The 20319-nt window shown below is 45.0% G+C and overlaps 1 protein-coding gene across 1 annotated transcript in view; it reads right to left on the bottom strand.

Moving 5' to 3' along the window:
* Nucleotides 1-20319, bottom strand: part of LRRC7 (leucine rich repeat containing 7) — a 386482-nt gene that overhangs the window by 55981 nt on the left and 310182 nt on the right. The window contains exon 16 of the mRNA XM_073357368.1: nt 19514-19638. Coding sequence (XP_073213469.1) covers nt 19514-19638 — 125 coding nt within the window. The remainder of the gene's footprint in view (nt 1-19513; nt 19639-20319) is intronic.

Here is a 20319-nt window from a genome sequence, read left to right on the forward strand (position 1 = left end):
TAATAGCATCTTAATTTCTATCAGTAGAAAATTTTCTAAGTAGAAAATATATCTAAGGTCCCCAAATGCAGCAGACATCTGTTGATATGCATGTCCTAGAAATTCAAAAACATGACTGATTTGAAAACTAAAAGCTATGGGAACTAGTATTCAGTTCTTTACTATAATAAAGTATATATTAAAGATAATATGTTTTGACATGCTTTTAAATACAAAATGTAAATGTATGATTACTATATTACAAGTTAATATGGAACTCCCACAGGAAAAAGAAATTGGAAATGATGTGTAAAATATAGCCTTGCTAAAGCGTTGGTTGATTTACAGTTGAAGGAAATAATATTTATATGTGGCCTAATTATGCATTTGATTTACCACAAAATCTGGGCCATGATTTAAATGGAAGAATACAATATAACCTTATGGGTGACTGGGAATCAAGCCATACAGTCTATGCATGATGAAGGAGTATTGAAAAATACACTGTATCTAAATGAGCTACATGAAGAGGGGCAAGTCATACAATACAATGGTCTTCAATAAGACTCAGTTTATCACTGTATTAACATTTAGTAAAAAAAATACTGGCAGCTGTGCTAGACAAAAATCTGTTGGGATGCATGTATTTTCATAATTGATATTAAAATGATATTAAGAATAACAATTACCAATGAATTCTAGATTTCCTTTGTATTAGTGTTCTTTTATATTTCACATTTAATGCTACCTCAGACGTAGCATGTCACTAGAGGAAAAAATCTTCCAAAGTGCTAAATTCCTGAATGGAAGAATTTCTTTTTAAATGTCAAATATCAAATACATTTCAGCAGACAATAACTGATTTACCGTCAATTTCAAGTATGAAAGATACAAAGTGAAAGTTATGCACAACTCCAATAAAAATTGGTTACCCAATACCAATGATTTAATTAAATATTCAAACAACAAACCAAATTCTGTGCTGAGTTATAAAACTCAGCTGAAATCACTAGAGTTGCACAGAGTACTAGCACTCTCCCCCCAAAAATCTGGCCCTACATGTTAAGTCACAGACTTGTATTCACAAAAACATTCTGTGCTTCTCTGTAGTCCTCCTTCATACTGGAAATATGACTGAAGTTACATTAGAGCATGGGCAGTCAATTATTTTTTGTATAGGTCCAAATTTCTTGGTCAAGGTATAGTCAAGGTCCAGACCCTCACCCAGATCCCCTCTCCTAACCCGCAATTGCGCCCCCCCGACCCCACAAGCTTCCCGATCACCTGCCAGCTTCCCACCCTCCCTGTCCGGAGAGTAAGGGGACCTTATTTCCCTAAACTGAAAACGGGACACACGGGACTGGTTTGAACTACATGGCGTTGCTGCTTCCCCACCAATTGAGCCAAATAGCAAAGATGGGGTGGGAGAGGAATGGGTATCGGCTGGGAGTTGGGCAGCAAAGCCGGATGTGAATGTGTGTGAGTACTTTTGAGCTCGGAGCCAGAAGGTGAAGTTGTTGGACTATGATCCACTAGCAGTGCGATGCTCCTTTTGGGGGCTGGGATAGCAGAGGGACAAGAAGGAGGTTCTGGGTAGCAGGAAGGACCAATAAGACTCCAGATAGCATCCCTGAAGAGATGGGGGAGGCCGGGATGTGGCAGAAGCAGGTGACTGGAAGTGGACTGGGACAGGAAAGAGGCAGGCTGAAGGAGCAGGGGCTGGAGAGGACTCTGGGGATTGGCCCCAAAGGACAGGAAAGGGGAGAACATGAAGCCAGGGTGGGGAGCTCCAGGGACCACTTGGGTAGGGGAGGCACAAGGCCAGGGAGCAGGCTCCGGGCACCGCTTAGGGGTGGGAGGGGCTATGGGGACCACTTGAAGCACAAGCATGGCTCTGTGCTCAGCTTCAGCCTGCATGCAGAGGCTATATGTGACTGTGGCTAGTGGGGGGCCCAAATGAAAGATTCTGTGGGGTCATATGCCCCCCCCTGCAATTTTCCAGGAGGCAGCACCGCCCCTGGAAGTGGCACTCTCTATGTGTCCCTGCAGCCAGGAAGAGAGGAAGCAGCAGGGCAGCTGGCTCAGCTCCTTCTCCCGCCCCCACCCCCATGGTGCCTTCCCACACTGCCTCTCACCTGTAGATCACTGAGTCTCAACCAGGGGTACACGGTACATCAGCTAATCTAGATATTTGCCTTGTTTTACAACGGGCTACATAAAAAGCACTAGCGAAGTCAGTACAAATAAAATTTCATATAATGACTTGCTTATACTGCTCTATACACTGAAATGTAAGTACAATATTTATATTCCAATTGATTTCTTTTATAATTATATGGTAAAAATGAGAAAGTAAGCAATTTGTCAGTAATAGTGTGCTCTGACACTTTTGGATTTTTATGTCTGATCTTCTAAGCAAGTAGTTTTTAAGAGAGGTGAAACCTGGGGGTATGCAAGACACATCAGACTCATGAAAGGGGTACAGTGATCTAGAAAGGTTGAGAGCCAGTGCTGTAGATGGTCTGCAAAGCAGGCAGCAGTGCTGAGACTCCAGCAGCAGGGAAGGCAAAGCAGTCCCACGTGAGGGGGACAGAAGGAGGAGCTCAGCCTGCTGCTTCCTCCCTCCCAGTGGCGGATTAAAGATTTTGCAGCCCTTAGGCCCTGAAATAATTGCCACCCTGCCCTACCCCAGCTCACCTCCACCTCCTCCCCTGAGTGCGCCGCCGGGTCCTGCTTCTACCCGCTCCCTGCCAGTGTTTGTGCACGAAACAGCTTCGCAAAGGAGGGGGAAAAAGGGGGGAACGTGGCACACTCAGGAGAGGAGGCGGAGCCGGGGCAGGGATTTGGGGAAGAGGACCAATAGGGACAGGGAGGGGGTGGGAATGGGGGCAGGGAAGGGGTGGAGTTGGTACGGGGGCGGAGGGCACAAACCAGCACCAGGGGAAGCAGCCTGTGGCCGATGAAGTAAGCTGTAGCTCACGAAAGCTTATGCTCAAATAAATTGGTTAGTCTCTAAGGTGCCACAAGTACTCCTTTTCTTTTTGCGAATACAGACTAAAACGGCTGTTACTCTGAAACCTGTTATAAATTTGCCGCCCCTGCAAATTTGCCTTGTCGGCCTAGGCGTTAATACACAGCTGCTCCCTCCCAGCACTGCAGGGACACACACAATGCATCTGCCAGGAGGAGTGCTAACTCCTTGCTTCTGGGAGTATCCTCCGAAGGCATCTGGAGTTGTCCACACATCGCCTCTGCCCCTGCGGTCCACTCAAAAGTGTCTGGTCTAGATTTGGATCATGGTCCGCCTATTGATTACCCCTGCATTAGGGAGACAAGATGGGTGAAGTAATATCTTTTATGGGACCAACTTCTGTTGGTGAGAGAGACAAGCTTTTGAGCTTACACAGGGCTCTTCTTCAGGTCTGGGAAACTAAGGCTGTGTCTACACTGCACTTTCGTTGGTAAAACTTTTGTTGCTCAGGGGTGTGAAAAAACATACCCCTGACTAACAAAAGTTTTACCAACAAAAAGCACCAGTGTGGACAGCACTTTGTTGGTGGGAGAGACTCTCCTGACAATGAAGCTACCAACCCCTCATTGGGGGTGGTTTTATTTTGTCAGCAGGGGAGCTCTCTCCTACAGACGAAGAGCGGCTACACTGTGTACCTTACAGCAGCAAGGTTTTAGCAGCACAGCTGTGTCACTATAAGCTGCACAGTGTAGACATAGCCTAACTCAAAGTGCCACTGCTAAATATAAGATTTGAACAGATTGTTCAGCATAAGTAAATAACACATATTTCAAGGGACCATTCCAGGTGAAGTAGCTCATTAACACCCCTCCAGTCATATGATGCATCATTGCCAGAGTCTCATGGCTTCCATGCACAGGGAGTGCGATCGTGCTCTCCCTTGTCTGTTTATGTAAAACATACAAGCCAGGTTGTCTGTAAGGATCTGAATGGTCTTGACTTTGATGACTGGCAGGAAGTTGGAGCAGGCATTGCGGATGGCTCACAGTTCTAACAGATTTATGCGGAGAAGGGATTCTGCAGGGGACCAGCAGCTCTGGATAGAATGCAGATGCAGATGTGCCCCTCCAGCACAAGAACGAAGCGTCTGTAGTGATGGTTAGTGTTGGGGTCTTCTGAACGAAGGGCCCCTGTGCAGACATTGTCTGGTTGTGTCCACCAGAGTAGGGAGTCTTATTTTGTCTGGCATAGTGAGGCGTTTGTTTATGCTGTGTCTGTGTAGGACATAATTTATATGGAGCCACGCTTGCAGGTAATGCATGTGTAATCTCGTGTGTCTCATGACAAAGGTTGTGGTAGCCATGTGGCCGAAAAGTTGAAGGCTAGTCCTGGCAGATACCTGTGGACTGTTTCATGCCATGGATCTGAGATTGGTTAGAGTGATAAAGCGTTGCCTTGGTAGAGTCTGTGGCCTCAGGAAAATTGAAATGGGCCCCAGTGAACTCTAGCTGTTGCACAGGTGTTAGAGTAGATATTTTTGCATTTATTTGGAGGCCTAATCTCATAAAGAGGGTCCATCTGTTTGGTGGGTTGTAAGGCTGCTTGCCGTGTTGGTGCTTTCAGCAGGCAGTCATCCAAGTACGGGAATATCATGATTCTGTTTCTGCAGAGGTAGGTTGCAACCACTGCTACTACCTTTGAAAAAACTTGAGGGGCAGTGGAGAGGCTGAAAGGAAGAACCTTGTATTGGAAATGTTCCTGTCCAATAGTAAATCGGAGAAACCTCCGATGGGAGGGATGGATCATTATATGAAAATACACATCCAGGAGGTCGAGGGCCGAAACCCACTCCCCTCTTTCTAGTGCTGGGATTATGGTGCCTAGTGTGACCATCTTGAATTGTTGTGTCTTCACAATCTTGTTGAGTCGCCATAGGTCAAGTATGCGTCTCCACCCACCCGACTTTTCCTTCATGAGAAAATAGTGGGAATAAAATCCCCTCCCTCTGTGTTTTGTTGGAATGGGTTCTACTGCTTTTAGATGTATGAGGTGGATTACGTCCTGATGCAGTAGATGCTCGTGAGGGGGTCCTTGAAGAGGGCATAGGCGCCGACTCCGTGGGTGCTCCGGGGCTGGAGACCCATGGGGAAAAATTGGTGGATGCGTAGCACCCACTGGCAGCTCCCCAACCCGCCCCCCTGCCCCAGCTCACCTCCGCCTCCGCTCTGCCTCCTCCCCGAGCGGACCGATGCGTCCTGCTTCCCCCCCCTCCCTCTCAGCGCCTGCGCCGTGAAACAGCTGTTTTGCACGGCAAGCCTGGGAGGGAGGGGGGAGGAGGGGGAACGCGGCACTCTTGGGGAAGAGGCAGGGTCAGGGCGGGGATTTGGGGAGGGATCCAATAGGGGCAGGGAGGGGGCGGAGTCGGGGCTGGGGGGGCGTACGCACCCATCGGCACCAAGAAAAGTTGGTGCCTGTGGAGGAGAGATGGGGAGGGAGGATGGATAGGGGGTTTGAAAAGAAAGTGGATGGAGTAACCAGTTTGTATGATTTCTAGCACCTATCTGTCGAATGTGATGGTTTTCCAAATTGGATAAAACAGAACTTGATGATCTCTGAATGGTCGGGAGAGAATAATGTCTCCAGCAGACAGACAGACATGGGGTTCTCAGGCCCTCAACCAAGGGTTCAGATTAGTTGCCTGGATGAGGATGGCTACAACGCAGATGCTGGAGGAGTAGGCTGTGATCTCCGATGGTCTCTGTTTGCGACCTTGTGATTCATACTGCCGTTGTTGTGGCAGTAGCGTTGAACGGCATAGTGTGGCGGTAGTGTTGAGGGACATAGTAACTCCTCCGTCTTTTCTTGGGTCTAGATGTATAGATCCCCAGAGATCTGAATGTCACCCGTGAATCTTTGAGTGTATGGAGAGTCATCCGTCTTTGTGGTGAAGAGTTTGGGCCCCTCGAAGTCTTTGACCGTGGACTGCACTTCCCTAGGGAACCCAGAGAGATGGAGCCATGAGGCCCTCCTCATCACCACTGCGGTCGTCACTGATCTTGCAGCTGTGTCCGCAGAATCTAGTGCAGCTTGGAGGGCTGTTCTAGAGATGAGTTGTCCCTCTGCTACAAGTGCTGTAAATAGTTCTTTTTTATCTTCAGAAATAAATGCAATACATTCATAAAACTTTTTGTAGTTATTATAATCATTCTTCGCCAGCAAGGCCTCATAACTGGCTATTCAGAAGTGTAGTGTAGCCGAAGAATAAGCCTTGCAGTCGAAAAATTTGAGTCTTTTCTAATCCTTATCATAAGGTGTGATATGGGATGTGACTCTCTGCCATGTTCATGGCCTGCGTCGACACCAGTGAATTGAGCGCCGGATGGGAGAAGAAGAACTCTGTGCCCTGCGCTGGCACATAATATTTTTTTTGTCAGACCTCTTGCAGACTGGAGGAGCAGTTGCAGGGGTCTTTCAAGTGGTCTTGACAGGTTTCATTATTATCGTCTATAGGTAAAGCAATTTTGGAAGAAGAGGAAGTATTCTAAATGTCCATTAGTTTGTGCTGTGTCATCTGGACTTCTTCCAGATAGATGTCCAGAGAGCTAGCCACCCTTTTAAATAGGTCCTGGAATTGTTTGAAATCATCCCCATATGGGCATGACGGCGTAATCTGGGAAAGATGTGACAGGTGGGTAGGTAGTGCCCCTTCCTGGTCTGAGGGTACTTCCCCACTACTTCAGGCAGAATAAACAAACAAATGTATTAACTACAAAGATAGATTTTAAATGATTATAAGTCAAAGCATAACAAGTCAGATTTGGTCAAATGAAATAAAAGCATTCTAAGCTGATCTTAACACTTCAATGCCCTTACAAACTTAGATGCTTCTCACCGCAGGCTGGGTGATTGCCCTTGGTGGTGATGTCTGTAGATGGAGGTGGAAGAGAGAGGAAGAGCATGGCAAAGATCTCTCCTTTTTATCATGTTCTTTCTTCCTTCTTGGCTTTGTCCCCCACCCCTCTTCAGAGTCAGATGAGCATTACCTCATCGTAGTCCCTGACTGACAAAGGGAAGGGGGGTGACACTCGAGAGTCCAACAGATCCTTTGTTGCTGCCTAGGCCAGTGTCCTTTGTTCCTGTGGGGCTGGGCTGGGTTTGTCCTATACATGCCCTGATGAGGTGTGAACTGCCCCTCTGCTCTTGGAGAGTTTTGCCAGGCTTGAGGACACATTTTCAGCCTCCATAACTATATGCCTGAAATTACAACCTATAACATTACTATAACAACAATGCTCAGTGTGTCATGAGCCTTCTGAAGATACCTGACATGACAAACTTTGCACTGGATACCACACAATCATATTATAAGGATGAACATGGGGGTGTAAGGTGTTCCCCTGAGGTACAGAGCGTCACAGCGGCTCATGGTGGGCATGAGAGTGTAGAGGAGAATCTAATCTTCCTCACCCTCCTCATCATTGCTCGAAAAGGGTGGAGTGGAGTGTGAGGAAGTCGCAAGGAGATTTGGTGCCAAGGATGGGAGAGTCAGGTGTAGATCTGACTAAGAGAACTTTGTGCCATAGGAACTGCTGCGGTGTCTGCATAATCTGCACCAGAGGCTGCATGATCGTCAGTGCTGGGAGCCACAATGTATATGCCAGCACCATAGGCTGTGCTGGTGCGTGCACTGAGCATACATTGGGGATCAAAGAGTGAGCCACAGTCTGCACTGGTGCCGCACTGCTGTATGTTGATTGCAGCTTTGGCTGCATCGATGCTGAGGCATGGGGTTTTGATTTCCCCTTAGTGCCTGCATCCAAGGTGGCTCTTTTAGAGTCCTTATCTCCCACGTTACCAGCGGTGCCTGATGGTCCTGCTGTCTCGGCGCCTTGAGCGGCCGATGCTGATGCCGTTTGCGGAATGGCACTTCTTGGCTATTTCCTGCATTGGGGAGGTAGTTACCCATTTGTTGGACACTTTTTTTAGCAGGTTGATCAGAAGCCTGGGTGGTGGAAGGACCCTTATCAGAAGCCATGGTTGGTGAGGCTTGTCCAGGTGGGGTCCAGGCTTTGGGCTTAGACGCCGGTCTGAGAGACTTCTCCATGAGAAGGAGTTTTAGTTGCAAGTCTCTAGCCTTTGTTGTTTGGTCAGTTAACTTTTGGCATTGAGGACACTTCTGTGTTGTGTGTTTCGCCTAGGCAGCGAACACAATGAGCACATCTGTCCAAAAGTGGTATGGAGAGCCTCCGGGTAAGGTAATGTTTAAAGCCCAGGGAACAGGGCATTCCTGTCAGGCTTCTGCCCCCAGAGAGGCTGACTATCCTAAAGGATCAACTAAAACCCAGCTTCTAATGAGGAGACTAATAATAATAAAATAATTTTTTTTTAAAAGAGGTGATGGGGGAAAAAGAAAAATGAATCAACTAACTATCCTAACTAAATAACGGTAGTAAATAGGCTAAAAGAAGTAAGTAGTTAGGCGCTGCTAAGTTCTCTGACTCAAAGCCAAAGGTGGTAGAGAAAGAACTGAGGGGGGTTGGTCGCACAGCACCAGTTAACTGCCTGAAGCTGTGCGAGATGGGGACCATGCATGTGAGACCCAACCGGGTACTGCTACTACAAACCTCCGATTATGAGTGCAGGGGCGCAGAAACACTTAATGTGGAGCACCCACAAGGGACAGCACTCAAAGAAGAATACTGAGTGCAAATTCTACTCCACACTCCATGAATTCTAGTTTGGCATCTTCTAATAGAAAATTCATGGATTGAGGGGAAAAGCACATCATGCAGAGCATCTCCTCCCTTGTTCCAACTATCTCCACTCTAATATGACCTTTCTCAAATCTGCAAAGCCACAACCAAATGTTGTTCACATGCAGAAGCTTTCCCAGGAAGGAGAAGCAGATCATGTCACCCAGGTGTTGATCCCTATTTCCATGCATTCTGAACACATGCCCAGTTTTGTTTATACTTGCTCCTTCTGCACTGCACAGTAAAGTGCATCATTTGAACCAAAGTACAGAACACTTGTCCTGCACAGTATGTCTTCTTTTAAAAAGTACAGTTTATTCAAGTGAAACATCACTATTGAAACACATTCATATTGCACTGAAATAGATATTCATGCTGTGTTTGTAATGTATATAAGTATAAATATGATATGATGAAATATGTTTTAATGACTGGAAACAATTTTTTATTTCAGAAGATGGAGAAAGCACTAGAGGAGAGGTTGTTCTTGATTTGATTTTGACTAATAGGGAGGAACTGGTTGAGAATTTGAAACTGGAAGGCAGCTTGGGTGAAAGTAATCATGAAATGATGGCGTTCATGATTCTAATGAGTAGTAGGGGAGAAAATAAAGAAACAGAATGAAGAATGGATTTCAAGAAGGCAGACTTTAGCATAATCAGGGAGTTGGTAGGTAAGATCCCATGGGAAGCAAGTCTAAGGGAAAAACAGTTCAAGAGAGTTGGCAGTTTTTCAAAGAAACATTACTACCTCACTGCATAGGAAAGATAGGAAGTATAGAAGAGACCACCTGGGGTTAATCAGGAGATCTTTGATGTTCTGAAACTCAAAAAAGAATCCTACAAAAAGTGGAAACTAGGTCAAATTACGAAGGAAGAATATTAAAAAAAAGCCAACACAAGCATGTAGGGACAAATTAGAAAGGCCAAGGCATAAAATGAGATTAAATCAGCTAGAGACATAAAAAATAACAAGACGACATTCTATAAATACATTAGAAGCAAGAGGATGACCAAGGCCCATTACTCAATGAGTGGGGGAAAGACAATAACAGAACATGTGGAAATGACAGTACTAAATGATTTTTTTGTTTCAGTTTTCACCAAAAGGTTAGTAGCGATCAGACGTCTAAAAAAGGGAATGCTAATGAAAATGAGGCAGGCTCTCAGGCTAAAATAGGGAAAGAACAAGTTAAAAATTAGATGTCTTCAAGTCGGCAGGGCCTGACTAAATACATCCTAGAATACTCAAGGAGCTTACTGAGGTGATACCTGACCCATTAGCAATTATTTTCAAAAATTAATGGAAGACAGGAGACATTACAGAGGACTGAAATAGGGAAAATGTACTGCCAATCTATAAGAAGGGGGAAAAGGAAGTTACAGACCAATCAGCTGAACTTCAGTACCCGGAGCAAATAATCAAGCAATCAATTTTCAAAGACCTAGAAGATAATAAGTAACAGTCAACATAGATTTGTCAAGAACAAAACACGTCAAACCAACCTAACAGCTTTCTTTGACAGAATAACAAGCCTTGTGGATACAGGGGAAGTGGTAGATGTGGTATACCTTGACTTTTGGAAGGCTTTTGATACCATCTTGTATGATGTTTCTCATAAACAAACTAGGGAAATATAGCCTAGATTGAGCTACTATAAGAGGGTGCATAACTGGCTGGAAAATCATTCCCAGAGAGTAGTTATCAGTGGTTCACAGTCAAGCAGGAAAGGCATATCAAGAGGGGTACCACAGGGATTGGTCCTGGATCCAGCTCTGTTCAATATCTTCGTAAATGATTAAGACAATGGCATAGAGAGTACACTTATAAAGTTTGTGGATGATACCAAGCTGAGAGGTGTTGCAAGTGTTTTGGAGGACAGGATTAAAATTCAAAATGATCTGGACAAACTGAAGAAATGGTCTGAAGTAAATAGGATGAAACTCAATATGGACAAATGCCAAGTACTCCTCTTAGTAGAGATCAATCAATTGCACACATACAAAATGGGAAATGACTGCTTAGGAAGGAGTACTGCAGAAAGAGATCTGGGAGTCAGAGTGGTTCACAAGCTAAATATGAGTCAACAGTATAACACTGCTGCAAAAAAAGCAAACAGCATTCTGGGACGTATCAGTAGGAGTATTGTAAGTAAGACATGAGAAGTAATCCTTCCGCTCTACTCTGCCCTGATAAGTGCTCAATTGGAGTAGTGTGTCCATTTCTAGGCATCACATTCAGGAAAGATGTGGACAAAGTCCAGAAGGAGTGTACAGGGAGATCTTGGTGGATCAGCAAATTGCCTGGACCACTATCAGTAGCTGGAATATTGATTATCATGCTTATCACTAAAAACAGCCAAGTCAGTAGGCCTTAGCATAACTAAACCAGGAGGTGAGTAGATTTGAGTGACCACAAGAAGAGAGCCTTTCCTTGCATCCTTCCTGATAAGATCTTTGTTGAAATTGCTGAGGAATGTATTTTTAGAAAACAGGAAGCTTATCTATATTTGCCCTCTGGGATGTGTTTGTCAGGACGCTCAACGTACAGACTTTGCAAAAACACATCTAATGAGAGATCTGAGGAAAACTCTTGTTTAACCTTTGAAATAGCTTCCTTAAGTTTTTTGATTGATATTTTATTGTCATACTAACACAATAAATAAGGGTGGAGAAGTTTGGAATAGTTGGATCACTTTGTGGACACATCTTAGGACCCCACTGGCAGACAAAAGATTGGCCATCGGACGGCTACAGCTGTACCACTCAAAAACCATTCCAGCTTCGGTAATTATTGAGGGTTGGGGCGTTTTACTAATCTGTTGCGTATGTGCGTCAGTGCTTAAGACTAAATAAAGTGTAGCTTTAAGTAAGAGCACTGTTGTATTGTACTGCTTGTGTCAACCATCTATTAGTCAGATGGCTGTGTCCCCATTGATTTATTTCCTGACATTTCCTTGTCAAGAGTAAAGTTATCAAGAACTTTGGATGTGGAAAACCCCGGGTAACAGGAGAGCAACAAAAATAATAAAATGTCTAGAAAACCTGACCTAGGAGGGAAGATTGAAAAAATTGGGTTTGTTTAGTCTGGAGAAGAGAAGACTGAGGGGGAACATGATAATACAGTGGTTCCCAAACTCGTTCCACTGCTTGTGCAGGGAAAGTCCCTGGCGGGCTGCGCCAGTTTGTTTACCAGCCGCGTCCGCAGGTTCGGCCGATTGTGGCTCCCAGTGGCCGTGTTTCGCTGCTCCAGGCCAATGGGAGCTGCTGGAAGCGGCGCGGGCCGAGGGATCGGCTGAACCTGCAGACGCAGCAGGTAAACAAACCGGCACGGCCCACCAGGGGCTTTCCCGGCACAAGCGGCGGAACGAGTTTGGGAACCATTGTGATAATAGTTTTCAAGTACGTAAAAGATTGTTAGAAGGAGGAGGGTGAAAAATTGTTCTCGTTAACCTCTGAGGATAGGACAAGAAGGAATGGGCTTAATTGCAGCAAGGGAGATTTAGGTTGAAGATTTGGAAAACTTCTGAACTGTCAGGGTACCTAAGCACTGTAACAAATTGCCTAGAGAGGCTGTGGAATCTCCATCATTAGAAGTTTTTAAGAACAGGTTAGACAAATACCTCTGAGGAATGGTCTAGTCATTACTTATTCCTGCCTCAAGTGCAGGGGACTGAACTGACCTACTGAGGTCCCTTCCAGTCCTACACTTCTATGATTCTATGAATGCTATAACCAGAAAAGGACAATGCTTTCCATAACTGAGTACTGGCAAATAGCATATGATGCAATTTAGATTTCCCCACCTCTTAGAGCTGGAAGTCAAGATTTTGACTGCTAGCATCTCTGTTAACATTTGAAAATTTCTAGTGCCCTATGATTAACATAGTAGTTTTTGTATATATAAAAGTATGCAACTATTTCAAAATGTTTTGTTATAATTTAACTAAGTGCATAAGAAACATGAACACCATTCAAGTAACAGTAGTAATAATACTCTGAACATTTTCTGTACAATCATGTTATCATAGTTATTCATACACAATGTTAAAATATAGTTCTGAAAATACTTTAGGAAACATTACAAACATAAATAAAGACAAAGAAGGTTCTTTGTATTGTAATGGAAACTCTTTTAGTTTATTGGCAATTTTCTATATTATTATGTGTCTTTTAACAATTGTAACTAAATTATATTTATGTCACACTGTATTTTTAGAACTAGAAGTAATATTCTACGATACAGAGCTAATAGGACTACAAATTCTTCACATTATGAAGCAGTAATACTATGTTAATACAAGAATGGTATTCTGTTCCAGCTCATTTCTAAATTGTTAGTAAAGGTCAATAGTGCAATTTTTGGTTTTTTGAACTGATAATATACTAATGGATAAAACTGGCATTTTAATCCACTATTCACTGGGTTTGTACTTATGTACTGAACCAGAAAACTGTGATCAATCTCCTGTAAGATTTCAGTGTAACCTATTAATTATGAGTGCATGACTTTTAAGTCAATGTATTTTCTATTTAACACCAAATAAACAGTGGACTAGAGTGTATTTAATCTGATCACAACCAAGTGGAAGAGAACTCATAATAAAACAAAAGAAAAAAAAGTCAAAAGAAAATTGAAGCGCCAAACATAAAATACAAATAGAAGCCATAATTTTATTAAGTTTTTTATTTATTTTTTAGAATTTAAAAAGCTGTGATTTTATTGTTACTCGTAAGACATTATCTCAGATATCATTTTCTGGTTTGGGTCTCTTACAGTAATGGTCAAAGAATTACAACGGTGAAGTATTTATTCTGTAATAATTCACTAGACATTTTTGTGCCCACCTGAGGACAGATGGAACTGATGATGCTCTCACACCCATGAAAATAAAAAATGACTCCAATGACAATCCTGGAATTACACTCATTTAAAACTCTCACTCAGGCCCAGAAAATGGTCCAAGCTCTCTATATAGAGTGCACAAACTGGGAGGATGCTCTTTTCACTCTCCATTCCTTGAACACTTATGGCTACAACATGGCCCTCTTCGAGGTATCATTTGATAAAGGAATTTAGGGATCACATAAAATGTAAGTATTAATTAAAAGGCTATAAGGTAGCGAAGGGGGAACTGTGGGGCGGGAGTGGGGGAGGATTCTGCCTCATGAGTCACCTACTCAGGGCTATGGCTAAGTGCTCCAAAACAGCATCTAATCCTGTGTGCTAAGTGCTCTGTCTTCTGCATGTTATGTGAATTATGAATTCCTTTTTACTCCTCCTAAGTATCCCAAAGTAGTATGTAGCAGTGGAAGTGATGTCATCATTAATTAGTTCTACTAATATTTGTCCCTACATCCAATAGCATTCCTTATTATATCTTTCTACACTGAGGGAGCTAACTTCATCTCTTGTATTTAGTATAAAATGAAAAAAGATCCCTAGAAAGTGTATTTCATTCATTTGATATGAATGTGTAAGATTAGCCTGTTGTAAAAGGACCATCTCTAATTGGCTATCAGCTTGCATCTCTCTCACATTATTATTCTTTACCTGGGCTTTCACAAGAAGGCCATGTCAAGATGCACTTAGACACTGGCAGCCAGTATCATTTCAGTCCTGCCAGACCAGGTTGCAAACATTCATGTGCAATTTTCTCTCTCCATGCATTTATAAAATGTATCTCAGGTATTTATGGAGGCACCTATCACCTTTGTATCTAAACAGCAAGGCAAAATATGGGTCTTAGAGTACCACGGGGAAAAATGGTTATTAACCTTCCATAACTGTTGTTCTTCGAGATGTGTTGCTCATTCCCATTCCATGCTAGGTGAGCGTGGGCCACATGCACTGTTGCCAGAGATTTTTCCCTTATTGGCTTAGTCCTTTCAATATGAAAGGCGAGGGCCCGCCTAAAGTCCAACACATGAAGCCAACATTCCTCAGCAGACTCATGAGGTTTTGGGAAAAAGACAGGTAGAAATATGACCTGGTTATTGTGGAATTGTGACATCACCTTTGGTAGAAAGGCTGGATAGGGATGCAGTTGTACCTTGTCCTTGAAGGACACCATGTAAGGAGGTGCCAACGTAAGGGCTTTGATCTCAGAAATCCTTTTGGCCAAGGTGATAGCCACCAGGAAGGTGACCTTCCAGGAGAGAAGCAGTAGGGAGCACGATGCTAACAACTCAAAGGGGGCCCCGGTGAGCCTTGACAGGACAAGGTTTAAGTCCTAAGGGGGGGCTCGCAAACTTGAGGATAGAGTTTTTCCAGCCCCTTGAGAAACTGGACCATCAACTTGTGAGAAAATACCGTTCACTGGAGGGTGGAAGGCTGAAATGGCTGTCAAATGAACCTTAATAGATGCAAGAGCCAGACCTTGCTGCTTTAGGTGAGCCAGATAGGCTGCAGGGAAGATCAGAAGGGAGAGAGATTCCATTCCAAGGCCCAACAACAGAAACATTTCCACTAGGCTAAAGTAGGTAGCCTTGGTGGAAGCTTTCTATTGCTTAGCAAGACCTGTCGAACTTGATCTGAGCAAGCCAGTTCCTTGGAGTTCAGCCACGCAGCATCCATGCCACCAGGAACAGGGAGGCAAGGTTTGGGTGAAGCAACCTGACGTGGTCTTCTGAGATCAAGTCTGGGCAGAGTGGGAGCGTGAGTGGGGCTGCCACCGAGAGGCCCAGAAATATGCCAAGCCAATGGTGGTGTGCTATCAGGATAACCCTCACCTTGCCCGATTTGATTTTTAGGAGAACCTTGTGATCCCAGGTGATTGGAGGAAAGGTGTACAGTAGATGGTCTGCTCACTAGAGCAGGAAGGCATTGGAGCAGGAGCTGTGCAGCAAGCAGAACTAATGGCATTTCCTGTTCTGCTTGGTGGTGAAGAGGTCAACCTGGGAAGGCCTCCATCTCTGGAAGATGACACTGCCGACCTTCGGGTGAAGAGACTACCTGCAGTGAGAGGAAAAGACTCCACTGAGGTGATCTGCTGGTATGTTTCAGGCTCCGGGAGATGCATCGCCTCAAGCTGAATGGTATGTTTCAAGCAGAAGTCCGACATCCAGAAGACAGCACGAGGTTGAAGATCAAGCCGCTCCCTGCTTGTTGGTATAAAACATGGATGCGGTGTTGTCTGTCAAGACCTGCACCACTTGGTCTGAGATGTGGGGAAGTAACACTTGGCAAGCTAAGCGTACCGCCCTGAGTTACCTGACGTTTATATATTGGAAGAGTTCTTCTTGGGACTAGAGCCCTGGGTCCTGAGGTTGCAGAGGTGGGCTCCACACCCTATGTCTGATGTGTCCAAGACTAAAGTGACTGAGAGTTAAGGGGCAGTAAAGGGTACCCTCTTCATTACTGATCCTTGGTCTTTCCACCAGGTCATGGAAGATAGGAGTGGAAGTGGGACTGTGAGCACTGAATCTAAATGGTGCCTACTTAGGGAGTAGACTGATGCCAGCCACATCTAGAGAGGGCTGAAGTGCATACTGTACCATCAGGCTTGGGATGAGTCAAGCATTCCCCGATGAACTCTATCCTCTGAACCAGGACCAGAGCTGACTTTTCCTTGTTTATCAGCAGGCCCAGTGCCTGGAATGTGGCCCAGACTGTACTGATGCTGTGCTGTACCTGAGCCTGTGACCAACCTTTGATCTCCTTGGAGCTTAAGGAAGACTGATATACTACTACTGCCATACACTTTGTGAAGACTCATAGGGCTGCCAATAGGTCAAATGGAAGACTGGTGAATTGGTAGCAGCATTGACACACTACAAACCTGAAAAATTCTGTGGCCATGGAAGATAGACATGTGAAAATAAACGTCCTTTAAGTTGAGGGCAGCGTACCAGTTTCCTGGATCCAGGGAGGAAATGATGGGAGACCAAGGAGACCATACAGAACCTTAGTTAACTGAGATATCTGTTGAGATGATGCAGGCCCATGATAGGCTGTAGACCCCCTTTGGTATTAGGAAACACTGGGAGTAAAATCCCTTCCTTCTCAAGTCTCGGGGACCTTCCTTTATGGCCCCCACACATAGGAGGGATTGCACCTCCTAGGTGACTAGTTGCTCATGAGAAGAGTCCCTGAGGAGGGACTGGGTTGGGAGGGAGGGGTGGACACAAACTGGAGGATGTAACCGACTGTTACAGTACTGAGGACCCAGTGGTCCAATGTTATACATGACCACGCTGTGCTGAAGGGTGACAAGATGGTCCAAAAACAAAAGAGGGGCTGGATCCAGAGCTGAGACTGGTATAATGCCATTGGGCACACCTTCAAAAGGCCTGGTTGGCCCTACTGGGATACCTATGAGAGCTCAACTGGGAGACGGAAGTGGACGGGAGGGGTTGGCAATGCTTGTAACCTTTCCCTTTTCTTTTGTGGGGAGGTGCCACAAATTTGGAAGGCTGCTGGGGTTTAAAGTGCTTTCGGAATGCTGACAGCGTATCAAGTTCTAAGGTCGGCAGGGCAGCCCTCGTGTCCTTTAGGCAGTGAAACTTTGAGTCTCTGCTCCGAAAACAGGGAGGAGTCTTCAAAGAGTAGATCCTGTTGAAACTTGTGAGGGAGGTCCAAGGACTGGAGCCATGAACAATGCCTCATGGTGATTGCAGACACCATAGTCCTTGCAGCTGAGTCTGCTGCATCCAGAGCCACCTGGAGGGAGATCCTCGCAACAATCTTGATCTCCTCCAAGACTGCTATGAACTCCTGTCTCGACTCCTGCAGGAGGGAGTCCCTAAATTTGGACAATGAGTCCTATAGATTAAAATCATACCTCCCTAGCAAAGCCTGCTTTGGAAATATGTAACTGGAGGCTGCCTGTTGAATAAACTTTCTGTCCAAAAAGGTCTAGTCTTTTGGCATCTTTATTCTTAGGGCTGGCACTCAAATAACCCTGCCTGTCCCGTTCATTTCCTGCTGACACTATCAGGGACCCCCAGGTACATATTATTTCTTCTCTGCCCTCTTTGAGATGTGGGGCAGAGAAGATCGGGTTTGCCACAGCGTTTTGACTGGCCTCATCACCATTTCATTGATGGGCAATACCACTTTGGAGGGGGCAGTTGCCACCAGGATGTTGATCAGGCTGTGTGCTGACTCCTTAAGCTCCTCAGTCTCCAGACCCGGGTTCACAGTGACTCTTTTAAGGAGGTCTTGGTGGGCCCTGATATTGTTCCGAGAGAGTAACTTACTGTGTCCTGCCACAGCTTCAGCTGCGAATGATGAAGAAGGGGGAGCTTCCTCCTCCTCCTCTGCCTCCACTACGTCCATTGGGATCAGTACCAGAATCAGGGACTGGTGCCAAGCAGCTAGGGCTGGTAGTGCATCTCTCTGAAGCCACTGAGTGTGAGTGGTGAGAAGGGGGTGCCGGTACCAGCGAATACTCCCGGGGTTCCAATATGGCCACTGAATTGGCCCTTGGCTTGCTTGCCATCTGCCAGCCAGAGGACCAGTACCAAAACTCTGGTGGGTACTGGTGGAAGACTTTGGTGGGGCAAAGGATTTCCCTTTGGACTACGAAGAAGATTCTTCCTGTGGTGACCATAGTGAAGCAGAACCCGCTTCTGCCACCAGGCAGTCCCAGCAGACTGGGGATCAGTGGCAGATCAGTGACCCTTGTGCCAGGATCATGGAAGGCTTGCTCCTAGAGGGAGCCAAGGTGGTCAGTCCCGGGAAGGAGCTCTATGCTTCCTGCTCCCCCTGTTCCTGGACGCCTTGGCTGCTGCTGGTCCCTGCAGGGTTGGCAGAATCAGGAGAGACAGCAGGTCCTTTGCTGCCTGGAACGCCTCCGGTGTCGAAGGAAGCCTAGCACAGCAGCTGCTTCCAGTAGTCGGCGGTAGGTCCCAAGCTGGACTCAGCGCTCTAGTCCATTCCCCACTTATCCCTCTTCTGCACAAGAGAGCACCCTCTCTCAGTGTTTGTTATGCTTCTTCCTCAGCATCAGAGATGGAGAACAGTGCCAGGAAGAGCACAGTGCCAGTGGAGCACTTTGAACGAATGTCGAAGTGCTTGGCACCGATTTAGAATGGCTTCGTTCCGAAAATTGTCTGAGGGCCACCTCCAGGAGAATGGCCTTCAGTCAAATGTCCCTGTCTTTTCTAGTGTGAGGTCTGAAGTCCCTTCAGATCTGGCACTTATCTTTATCATAAGATTCCTCCAGACGCTTTAGACACTGGCATCGGCTTGTCGCAAGAGGCACACGTCTTGAAGCCTGAGGCATGCCCAGTCCCTGGGGTGAAAAGTCCCTCAATGACAGGGACAACTATTTACACAACTATATATGTTAACTCTAAAAACTATATACACTAACTACGGTAACTACATTAAGAATAAACTGAGAAAGTTCAAACAACTGGAAAGAGATCTTGCCACAGCAAGAAGCATCATTCCAGTAACCATCAGAGGTGGTAAGAAGGAACCGAGAGTGTGTGCGGCTGGCGGAGCCCCTTGTATCGGCTCATTGTCACATGACTCCAGAAGGTGCTAGAGATGGCCCTATGGAAACCACTAAGGGAAAAATCTCCGGCAACAGTGCACACGGCATGCACACAACTAGCATAGAATGGACATGAGCAAATTAAAGAAGAAACTCAGAATTTGACAGTCAGGTAACAAGGGCATGAATGGAAATTATTAGTGCATACTGCAGGGAAAACAGTCCCCTCATTTTTCATGAGTGATAATATTTGGTCTCAAACACTCTCTGCAAGTTTAAAAACTAAAAACATGTTACCATGGCATTTGTGTATGAGAACTTGTCCACAATATATAAAGCAAGAAAAAGTGAAGGCTAACTAGTTACCTTAACTTTTCCTGCATTCTCCTCCGCTTCCTTTTTCTCTTCAAATTCAAAGGCTACCGTCATCCGTTGCTGTCGCTGCTCCTCCCATAAAGTAGGGTTAAAGCTATCGCTGTCTGACTGGAAATCTACAGTTAAAATTCAGGTAATATCTTCGTAAAACTGCTTTGTAACAGAATGTGTAATTAGTGCACCAAGCAAAACAAATGAAACGTAGTTTAAACGCTAAACGACAAAAATGTTTGTTGTGCTGAGGCCTGCACCTTGGGTTTCACACTTAAATCATCCAAAGGGTGTGAAAAGTGATAAAAATTTGTCACAACCTATAAACAAGTGGCATAATTTTTAATGTAATAAGGTTAAGTTGAAAGGGGTGGTGCAAACTGGTTGTGTTTGAACTAAATATTGTCAATTATGGGATTTCAAGACTCCTAGTGAGGTCACAGGATTGCTTTAGCAGAAGGTTAAGATGTATCCCATCTTACTGTAGTTTAGGTCAGAATAGGGAGGATGGGAAAGTGGTGGAAACTCACTAGATGAGTGCCTCCTGCTACCAGATGTATGAAAGAGCACTGGCCATCCTCCTGTCTGATGTAAGTATCAGACAAAATTCTGCCTTTCATTGGCCCCAGGCAACCCTAATGAAGTGAATTCAGGGGGTTTACACAGTGTGTCGGAAGGTATAATGCTGATACTCCCCACCCCAAAAAAAGAAAAGGGAGAACAAATCTCAATCTCAGTCCAGAATCCAGAAAAGGACTTAGATTTAACATACAAAAAGAGCCTGTTTAGAATCTTTCAGTATGACT

This window comes from Lepidochelys kempii, chromosome 8 (assembly GCF_965140265.1).
Source record: "Lepidochelys kempii isolate rLepKem1 chromosome 8, rLepKem1.hap2, whole genome shotgun sequence".
Classification (NCBI taxonomy): domain Eukaryota; kingdom Metazoa; phylum Chordata; order Testudines; family Cheloniidae; genus Lepidochelys; species Lepidochelys kempii.